Source organism: Takifugu flavidus, chromosome 14 (assembly GCF_003711565.1).
Source record: "Takifugu flavidus isolate HTHZ2018 chromosome 14, ASM371156v2, whole genome shotgun sequence".
Classification (NCBI taxonomy): domain Eukaryota; kingdom Metazoa; phylum Chordata; class Actinopteri; order Tetraodontiformes; family Tetraodontidae; genus Takifugu; species Takifugu flavidus.
In genome coordinates, this window is record NC_079533.1 from 12,410,826 (window position 1) to 12,422,059 (window position 11,234).

The 11,234-nt window shown below is 44.3% G+C and overlaps 1 protein-coding gene across 5 annotated transcripts in view; it reads right to left on the minus strand.

The window, feature by feature from the left end:
- Nucleotides 1–9,946, minus strand: part of stk32a (serine/threonine kinase 32A) — a 33,441-nt gene extending 23,495 nt beyond the window's left edge. The window contains exons 1-5 of one of the 5 annotated variants that reach the window (XM_057054183.1): nucleotides 9,269–9,478; nucleotides 9,021–9,104; nucleotides 8,005–8,426; nucleotides 3,925–3,980; nucleotides 2,792–2,943 (exon numbers count right to left, since the gene is read on the minus strand). In XM_057054183.1, the coding sequence (XP_056910163.1) occupies nucleotides 2,792–2,943; nucleotides 3,925–3,980; nucleotides 8,005–8,056 (260 nt within the window). In that variant the 5' untranslated portion in view covers nucleotides 8,057–8,426; nucleotides 9,021–9,104; nucleotides 9,269–9,478. Of the gene's footprint in view, nucleotides 1–2,791; nucleotides 2,944–3,924; nucleotides 3,981–8,004; nucleotides 8,427–9,020; nucleotides 9,482–9,591 lie in introns of those variants that run through there. The other 4 variants (XM_057054181.1, XM_057054182.1, XM_057054185.1 and 1 more) reach the window with 4 other exon arrangements.
- Between the last annotated feature and the right edge of the window lie 1,288 nt (nucleotides 9,947–11,234).

Sequence of the window (11,234 nt, forward strand, 5' to 3'; positions counted from 1 at the left end):
TAGGGGCCTCGCTAAAGAAAGCGGCACTTTGATCCTTTGAGCATTTCTCGGCTTGACAGTTACACAATTTTTTTTTTCTTTTTAGAATGAAAGCTTTATATATCAAGCTGGGTTTCAGGGGTCACACAGAACAGATGTTTTGAAGCCAAATGGACTGAATCTGAAGCCATGCAGAATAGTGCGGAACATTGTCAATTCCTTCAGAAACTACTGTTTGTTTAAAAGGAAATTTTGGAAATTACGGTTTCAAAATGTGTCCAGTAAAATAGGTAAACAACATTCTGAACATCATAAGTAATAACAATAGCCTGCTGGGTTTTTGTTCCTCATCAAACATTACGAAATCAGCTTCTCTGTTCTTAATTTGGTTGATGATCAGTAATTATTGATGCAGAAGTCCAAGATGCTTTCCAATATTAACAATGAATATTAAACTGGAACTACTAAAAAATCCATCCATCCATCCATCCATCCATCCATCCATCCATCCATCCATCCATCCATCCATCCATCCATCCACCCATCTATCCATCCATCTATCCATCCTTCCACCCCCACCCACCATCCATCCATCCATCCATCCATCCATCCATCCATCCATCCATCATCCATCCATCCATCCATCCATCCATCCATCCATCCATCCAGTTTTTGTTAACTGTGAAAACTGAGTCATGGGGGTTGCTGGAATCTGTCCCAGCAATCACTGAATAAGAGCCAGGAGTAAACCCAGGTCAGGATGACAGTCCATCATCGGACACTCACACACTCACACTGTTAACTCCCACAATCCTCCACAGTCAACACCTACTGTAAGAGTAAGTTAGAGTAAACTAAATCAACCTAATGAGGGGAACCTGCAGGAAAAAAATCCAAAAATGATAAAGGATGATCAAAGCTTCATTTATCTAATAATATTTCACTGATAATGTCTGATTTGGGTAACTGCGCACACTCTAATTAGTCCAGCTCCAGTTAGTGGATCCAAAAGTTAACTCTGCTAGCACAACAAATATGCTGCCACAGTTTGGCGCCTGACTCCTTTTTCTTCCCGTCTTTGATGGTGTGACCATGGCCTTTAAATCAAAGCTGTGATGTTGCCAGTGAGAGCTCTCCTTACACTGCACAGACGCGCCGGGCTGCCTTACCGCTGCTGGCACATCAATATGCCAATTGGAGCTTGTGTGCCAGACTTTAGGATTCTATAAATTCTGAGGTTCTGATGGGGAAATTAAGAAATAATTAAGTTGTTTAAAGGTTTTTTTGGGGGGTCAAAATAAATTTTTTTGGGTGACCAAAATAGAAAGGAAGTAATGAGGAGGAAATCGGAGACAAGGAAGAAAACAAGGAGACAAAGGGATGCCAAGGTGACTGAAGAGAAGCCAGAGGAGAAAGATGAGAGGACGGGCTAGATGACAGAGGAAACCTCTTTAAGCATTTTTTTTCCTGTAGAGTTGGCTGGTTGCACTTCATATGCCTGCTAATCTCTCTGACTGACCTTGAGTGTCTACCTTAGGACAGTCGTGCTACTGTCTAACCACAGTGAGACAGAGAGACAGCACAGCGCTGATTCAAGCACATCTCAGGAGGAAATCTTCCTCATCCAGGGGGAGTTTACGCTGCCAAACCCATTAACTCACGACCATTTTTTTTTGTCCAGCACAGCATGCAAAAAAGCAAGCTCTGCTGCTGTTTGTCTTAGGTCCATACCCTGCCCTCCATCTGCTGCTTTCCTTCTCTACCTCCTTGATCATTCTTTTTCTCGCTGTCCAACCTCCCATCACTCTAAATGGGTATAATCTTATCTGGATTAAAAGACAACAACTATTCATTTTCAATCCAAATGATCTCAAATTTAAATGAGTTTTGTTTTAGGACTAAAGACAGAATAAAAAGGATTGAAAGGAAGCCAGGGACAAATGGTAAATGGTGAAAAGTGACCCAGAAATCCTCCATCTGACATGAACCTGTGAATCAAACGCCACTTTGCCATTCTTTTTTAAGACACCTCCTCTCTGCCTTTCTGCTCAACTGTCGTCCGGGGGTGGCTTCCTGTCACACGCAGCAGAGTGGGAGTCCTTATCAAGGATTAATGTCATCTGTCAGACAAACTTAGCAAGTCGCCAGGAGTCTGACTCCTGGTGTTCAAAATCGGCCTTTGAAATGTGATAAATGAGTTGCTGAAAACGAGCCTCGCGCATCTGATTCTGTATGCACAGAGGGAAAACCTTCCCCCCGGTTCCCTTAACTGTGTGGCGACAAAGAGAATCTGCACGAAGAGCCGGGCAGGCTTCGTACAACGTGAAGCTTGGATCAGTGAATAAATTGTATTTTCATTTCAGCGACTTCTCAGGAGGTGGTGTCGTGGATGGAGTCTCGTTCTTGTTGCAACAAATAAATAAAACCTTCCCGGGCTTTTAAAATTGGTTTGTGAGGCTGCGGGTGTGTGTCAGGAACCACGGGCTTGTTAACCTGCATGTTTGTAAAAGCATCAACACATTTCGGCATGTTCCCTTATCGGGGAAAGCCACATTTCAGCGAGACAATGCCAAAGTGCTTCCCTGCACATCTTAAGACAGTTGTTTAGTCAGAGTGGCCTGCCAGCACTCTGCATTTGTCACCCACAGAGAATATTTTTGCACTATGTGAAATCTAAAATGCAACCAAGAACACTCCAACTTGTCCAGCGTTTGAAATCCCAGGTGAAACAAGGAGGAAGAAGATGGTTCAGGGTGACATGCTTAACTGACGTGGTCAACAAAACTAAATGAGCATTGCTCAGGAGGCTCACCAGAAGTTGACGAGGAAGGGGTGCTCGAGGTTCTGCATGATCTGCAGCTCTTTTAGGACATTCCTCACTTCGTTCCGCTCCACGCATTTCAACTTGTTCATGTACTTCATGGCGTACATCTTCTTCGTGTCCTTCTTCTGTACGATGCACACCTGGTAAAATAACAAAAAACGAATGAACACTTAGTGCTGCGATTGTGCTTTCCTCACGTTTTTCTGCCCGCTTGTTGTCATTGGTCAGCCAAGTGCATGATTAACAAAATCTTTTTGCAACCGAGCCTTTTAATATCAGTCACCAGTGACTAATGCTTTATTGTTTGTCGCTCATTTTGCTCCAGGATTATTGTTTAATCCTGGTGATCAATTATTTAATCCTCTTTTCATATATTAAACTTTCTACACCGGCATAAAATATATCTTAACACTGGGAATCATGTAAGAAATCATTTGAACTGATAGAGCTTATGAAATGTGTCTCCTTTGACACCACCAGAAACAGAAAATGCTACCTGCTGCCTTCTGGGTAAGTGTCATTCCAATTAGGCATCAGACAGGAAGGGACTCCTTGACACTGCCTCAATAAACCGCTGAGTGATAGCCATAATTTATTTGTACTTATGCTTGTCTGTGCGGCGTGCACCAATAAGTTAGTGATTACTGCTATCTGCCAGAGTGATCTGTCCACCAGCCGGCACAGTTAATCAGCCAAACCCTGATCGCATTGCTACTTACATTGAACAGCTTGCCATCTACTGTGATTAGACTGCTTATCTGCAGTTGGAGATAGGGAGGATGCTTTTGTGGGCCTGTGCACACACAAGAGCACATTTGAGCTGTATCTCATGTGTACCATAAGCCTCGAGCGAATTACTCTGCTCCGTATGGCTTAAAGCCATGACAACGTGACATCTACCTCCTCGGATTTATTTCTGTGAGCTGTTGTCTGGCCAGGAAATTAAACCAGTAGTGGCACTACTGACAGGGACAACACAGTATAGAAAATGTTCTATTTGTTTATATTGTAATTCTAAAAGATGCTATTATTATTCATGTTTGGGATAAAATGAGTCAACTCCCCAGGTATCCTTCAGTTTTCCTGCCTGAAAAGAAAAGAAATGGTAAAAGCCAACTTACTTTTCCAAAGCTTCCTTTTCCTATTGCTCTCAGGATCTGGAAGTGGTCAAAAGTCACTATGAGAAAGCAGAGCAGAAACCCCCCAGTAAGAGATATGAAATGGCACACACAATGAAAACAGTTAACTGTAACTGCTAGCTAATGATAAACCCCAGGTATTTTGGATTAAAATACATTGCAATGAAAAGTAGGTCATTCAATTTTTCTAAATGGGCAAAAAACTGTGTGGGTTTAGAGTCGGTTCACTCTGAGGTTTTCCTTTCAGCTCAATCAATTCACAATACAGTCATGCTGAAATGGAGACCTCTGGGGCCTTTGTCGGTCTCTGGCATTAAATAGCAATGAATTGAAATAACCTTCAACATAAAAAGGCCCCTCATGATCATCCTTTATGGTTTTCCATGGAACAGAAGCTTATTTTTATTTTAGCTTATTTTTACAGTAGCATTGCAGCTCCAGATTTCTAAATCTCTCCCCTCTAAACCTCAAATGTTCCCCACAGCCTCACAAACACATCTACAAACCAGAGACTATCCTGTCTCACTCTCCACCATCATTTATCCCTGCTATGAACTGGATGGGCCTGTTTGTTCCTTTGTATGGCAACCAGGACAGAACCTGTTTTTTGTCCCTCTTTGTTGTGTCCCCTGAGGCTGGAACAGCTGCCTCACACAGGTACACATGTGTGGACCTACACACCTAGTTTCTGTCCTTTGCTAAGAATTACAGTACATCCTCCCGAAAACATCACCTGCTTCCTGCACAGTAGCCCGTCGGCCGATTCTGCCAGATATATTGGATGTGACAGGTAATGTTACGCCGCGTTAGTCACATATCACCGGCACCTCTCACCGTGTCTCAGTTGGAGTGTTCATACAACCTTATCTGGGCCACGCTAGCAAGCCTGTAGACTCGCCGGCGACACACAGACACACGCAGACTCTAGAGTGACCTTTGCATTTTCCTCCAGAGCCCTAATTGTTGTTGTTGTTTTTTTACCCCCCATTCTTTTCATACTTCTTTGGCTTTGGCAGAAAGTGGAGAAAGCGGGGGAGGAATGGACTGAGATATTTTACCAGCAGGGCCTTGAACGGTTTAATGCGCCACATTAAATGATTGACACATGAGTAACAGAGCGTGGAATGATTCGAATCAGCACGCGAGTGGAATTGACGCACCCGCGGCATTTCCACAGTCAATGAGGAAATCAACTTCATTAGAGTTTGACTGACAGGCGCGAATCAGTTTGGACTTAAAGTGATCACGCTTGTTCAGACAGTCTCCGAATGAACTCTCCTGTTTGAAGCGTCTCCGCCACTGTAAAAAGTCCTCTTAAGTGTCAACACGCATTTGATCGAGGTTCGTGAAAATTGAGACTGCACCTCTATTGAGCTCACATATAATCTGGAGCTTATTTCCAGATGGCAGCCATCATAATCACAGTCCTTATTCATCCTGTGTGGCATTTTATGGATATCTGCAAGAGGAGGAGTCCTCAGAGGAGTTAGATTGGACCTCTGTGCTAAGGAGGTTGCAATTTCTTTGTACAGGTATAATGGACACTGTCAACAAAGTTAATCAAGAAAAGAAGGTCAACAATGTCTTATTGTTTCCTAACAGCCCCTCTCTTCGGTCATTCTAAGCCATGATTGCATTCTTTTACAATTTAGACATAAAACCAAATAGATGCCATTCACATTTTAAAAGTCTGGCAGATTCCTGATGCAGCTGAGCATTGTGTGGAGGCTATTTTTTGGAAGAATCATGTACATTTCACATGTTTTTCTTCTCTCTACAATTTTTGATAGCCATCCTCTTTTCATCTCGGTTGTGCCTCTGAGATCCTTCTTCTACCTTCTACCTTCCTTCAACAAAGATTACTTGCTGATAGAAACTAAATCCCTCAAGTGGAATGTATGGACTTTTTGTCAGAAGCTTACATCTAATCCATCTTTTTATGAAAGCTTGGACTTCTTTATAAAAGCATCACACTTTTTCCTGTCCTTTGGGTTTTAGGCACCCCCGCATTGACTTTCCTTTCTCTTCCTAACTGACTTTTTCTGATGATGAGATTGTCAGCGTTACCTGATTCTGTGAATACATACATTATTTATGCAAAGCCAAAATCAGGGAGAGAGGGGTGTTTCCCCTGTGGAGCCCATGCTGCTGCAAGAAGTCCCCTTTCCCTTCACCAAATTCTTTCTAAAGGCACAAAAGTGGAAAACCTTAACACGCCTTCATTCATATTTCAAGTTCTGTCTTATAGGATTCCTCCATGTTGAAGACAGAATGACATTTTGACGTGTCTTTTTTATTCTGACAGCCTGTAAATCACTTATGGAGACGTCAGCATGGGAGCATCAGAGCTCTCTCTGTTACTCTGACAACTGAAACAGAACCCAAGGGTCCACGTGCAACTGACATGCGAATGAAGCTCGGTCTGTAGTAAACAGGGCTTGTCCAATAACCTGAGGCTGCAAGAGGAAACGCGTATGTGGCACATGAGGAGCACATGTGAGGCACACGTCATTCTCAGAGGGGCGAAACATGTCTTGACAGGGTTCGTACGCACACACACACACGCACGCACGCACACACACACACACCACACACACACACACACACACACACACACACACACACACACACACACACACACACACACACACACACCTCTGTATATCACCTGGTATGAAAATGCAAAATATACCGTAGTCTAACCATTTCAGTGGTGAGTCATTGTAGATGCAACCATACTTCCTTTCCTTCTGCCTTTTAGTGTTGAATTATTCGAGCATGAACATTTGAAAACGTGTGAGCCAAAAAAGTGATCTTTAGACAACTTAGCAATTTTTAAAAACATATTTCTCCTTTTTTTTTTGGCTGCACAGGAACTTCTGAGGGTCAATAATCAGATTTCAAATGTCAAGCGTTTCTGTTGGTTAGTATTAAACAAATTCTGGCCTTTACTATTCCTGAAGTAGAAGGTCAAAGCTTCATTTGCATCTTTATTGCTGCTCAGGTGTGTGATGCCCCCTCAACGCGCAGTAAACCAATCCTTGAGAAATGAAGAATCCTACCCACTGTGGCGGTGACGCAACTTCCATCAGCAAGGGGATTACTTTGTTTCCAGCCATCGGGGCTTTTGCCATTTGGCACTACAGGGCCTTTATTATTCTTCCGCCTCAGGTGAAATCAAACACTGCTCCTGTGACACGCCGAAGTCGGGAAAAGGTGCGCTGTTGCATTAAGTCAGAGTTCAGAGAAGCTTTGCGATGAGTGGCATTCCCAGAGCGGCATTCAAATGACTCTGCAGCAAGGTTAACCATGAATAATGATGTCCTCTTTGATAGAGTTTGCCGCGAATGAGGGAGAAAGAGCCGTAGATATGAGATTCATTAGGCTGTGATGTACTGATTTGTCACAGCCTGTGAAAAATAGTTTTCACTTGAACAATGATAATGAAATTCCCTCCGTAGACGCACAAATCAACCGTGATACTCATAAAAATAAATAGAATTTGGCCTGTTAGTTGGGTTTGGTGTTATAAAGTTTGCACTGCAAGGCGGGGGGGTGGGGGTGGGGGTGGGAGGGGAATGCAGCTGCGAGTGAATCACTGACTCGTGTAAAGTTTTTGGGGTGCAGCCAAGGTAAAATTAATTTCAGAGGCTGGCGAGGATCAATAGGGTTTGCACTGTATTGTCTACCCCGTCAGGAAGAAAACAGGGAGAAATGCAGAACATGAGCTTCGCCAATCAACATAATAACTTCAGACTTTGATGGCGCTCGGTCCAGAGTGATTTAAGAGAGTATTGTCGCGTTTTCCTTTCGACTGGAAGGTGACTATCAGGAGACTGAGAGGTGGCTGCAGCGAAGGGATCTCCTCTGTTGCTGAGGGGACCGGAAACAGACCTAATCAGCATTAAATCAGTCTCAGGTTGGCGGTGCGCTTTTGCTGCAGCTAATAATTAACCAGTGATGACAAAATCAAGGCTCCCCAACTTTTTTCCACCCTCCATTTAACCCACCACCCCTGCTTTACCTTATGATGCGTGAAGAGGAAGCTGCTTCTCAACTCACCCTCACCCGTGTCATCAGCGGCCGGCGCCTTGCTGGACTGTCCGAGCCCCATGGCTGCTCCTCTTGCAGGTCCTCTTGGTTTGCTCTCCTCCTTGGCTCAGCTCAGCATCTGAGGCACACTCGTCTCCTGAATGACATTAACCCCCCCCTCCCTGACCCACACACTCTCACACACACCCATACACTTAGTCTCACGTGTCGGACGACTCGGTGCCCCCACCCTCCCTAGTTCCCTGCCTTAACACAACCACACATCAGTGCACACACAGAGTGGAGGGCTTGAGGGAGCACTTAACACTTAACAGGGTCCACCAATAAAGCTTCCTATTTGTCCTGACGGCTGTTTAGCCGGGGATGGGCAGACGGACGGAGGGTGAGCGATGCACGTGTGGATGTGACCCTCCTTGGGCTGAGACTCCAACCTTTGTGGGGAGGCAGGAAAACACGACACCACCAGCAGAGTGTGGGAGGGACAGGGGGAGGGATGGAAGAAGGATGGAAAGGAAAGCACAAGAATGAAATATATTATATGAAATATTGAAAGGAAGACTGGAAATTAAATCCGACAGGAGAGTGTGTGACAAGAGTAAGAATGTATTAGTTAGGGAAATGATGTTCATTACTGTAGCCTTCCCTCAGTTCACTCAGCCCTCCCTTCATCTGTCTCAAATCACCGAGTTTCTTTGGAAAATAAGTGCATAAACCGTGCAAAATGGGGCTATTATCCCCCCCCCAAGTCAGAGAACCATCTCTGAGGGGTTTTGATTTGTAGATTTCTCTATTTTGCCGTTAATGGAAGTCCTCAGTCTGCCCTCTTAAGGACATGAGATATTATCACCATTAATTAGATATCGACTCGTGCAGAGTGCTCGTGACCTACGTCCAGCTTATTTCCTGTTATTCCACACAGTTGTGGCTTTTACAGCATTGTTTACAATATCTATCCACTGTACATGCCTTCCAAACTTTCAATCTAATTTAACTCAATTGTATTATTTATGTTCCATATGACCTACCGTGTTCCGTGTATGTGTTAGTAACACATCTTGAATTTGTTCCGCTTGAAAATAAAATTGCATCCTGTTTACGGAAACAGAGTCCTGCCCAGCAGATCTTGCACTAGTGATCTCAGTCTTTAAGATTAACTCTACCAAAGTTCAGTTTATTTCGAGTTTTGACCATAACCGCATCCGTGATCCGGTTGCCATGGCAGCATTTTATGCTCAATGACAGCCTGTCCCGTTTAGAGGAGAACGAAACTGACCTGACTTGAGGCTGCCAACATTCATTCAGGAGGGAAAGCCTCTCTTGAATCCAACCAGCCTTTGTCTTTAGGTCGCCGCACCACCTAAATGCCCCCTCTATATAGATAAAATAAACCAAAACTAGTGCGGGAAGCCGCAGTGCCGATCCCCCCGCAGAGGACGTTGTGCTCGGAGTGCAGATCAGATCGAACAGCAGAAACATAATGAATAGAAAGTACCCACTGCCCACTGCCCACTACCCACCCCCCCCCCCCCCCAGTACCCTCAAGGCACGCACCCTAACACTCCACAGTATCCGCGCACAGCTGCTGCAGGCACCTACCTGCCCCTCCGCTTGGTCGTAATTCCAGTTTATTCTCTTGTAGAGACGTGTGAAATAACGCCTGAGCAACAGTGCACCTCAAGGTGCGCGGCGCGCAGACGACGCGGCACCGGGACACCCGCCGCCACCCGGAGGGGAAAAAAGACCCTCTCAGCGGAACGTGACCGGTGCGCCGGAGGAGCGCAAGACGATAACCTTCATTTTTAGAGGAGAGGAGGGGAAAAGGAAGAAAAGTGAAGTAAAAATGGGTTGAGGGAGTAGAGAAGGTGTTCTGCGCTGAGCAGTTGACCTCCACATCACCGCCCGTGTGTAAATGAGACTGGGAACAGGCGTGCGCGTCTGGAGAGGCACGTTTCACAGTCTGGGCACATTGAGCTGCTGCTGCTGCTGGTTGAATTCATTGGGCTATTCCATAGATTGGCGGCTGGGATTTAGGAGCATCACACGGAGAATAGCTTCATATATAGAACGGTCCTTCAGGACTAACATTTTTACGGAATGTTCGAGCACCTTTGCTCTTTTCCCCCAGCAGTTTCCGCTTTAAATTCTGGTTTAAAAATGTCATATGACATTTTGCCTCTACAATGTCAGGCTTGCTCGGTTAGTTACATGGTTACAGCGCCTCCTACGGTCCTTTTGGACTTTTTGAGGGTGGTTAAATGCGCCTGAAGGCGAAGTGTTGACGGTCATGATGTGTCCTCTATTTAAATGAAAAGTATGTTCACTTAAAGTGGGTGACATTAAAATGTCAACAGTGAAAATCTCATCTGAAAATGCAGTGAGATCTCCCTCAAATGGACATGTGACGCCCCACCATATCGACAAATTAATCAAGAATAAATGACGTGTGTTTGCCGCACTGGTGCTTTTGGGTCAGATTCCTGCAGTCTCATCCATTCATGCATTAATGTCGGTGGTCATCCGTCAGGCGGGTCCCCTGCCAGGTCAAGGTCAAACCAGCCTCGGAACCCTGGGACCACATATGCTTACGGCACACATTGCAAATATTCCCCAGCTTTTTTTTTTTTTTTTTGGCCCCTCCTCAGTGACAAGACACTTGATGTGGGCCATCCATCTTAATACACGGGGCGGAAGACAGACTATCACGCGCACATAAAGAGGCCACAAACAGCATTTAAAAGGAGGACAGCACCCTGTAGTGCTTCCTAATTTGCTATTTTGTTTTACAATGTATTGAACTGATGTAGGAAGTCGATATTTCATTTATCAGTGTTGACTTTAAGGAGAAGCATCACTCTCTTTGAGGCAATTTTTGCTACTTCAGTGCATGAAAAGTATAACATTGTATATGGTTTGTCGTATGACGTCATGTTTAACTTAAAAGGAAGTGAATATCATGGGGATCCTTGTAATTCTTCAAGATGCTGCGCTTAAAAAATGCTGGTCATATATTGGTTAAGATGAAAATACTGCCATCTAGTGGAAAAATCAGAATATTACGTTTAAAGGAAGGCCTGCGAAGGGATATAATTCATTTTAAAAAGCTGGGGTACAAGTAACACGCAGTTCCTGTATCGAGTGGAAGCTAATGTTTTCTTCAAAATTTACTAGACTTTTTTTTTTGCTAAATCCAAGCATTTCACAAAAAAGAAAAATCCAAAATGTGTTTTGAAATTAGATCT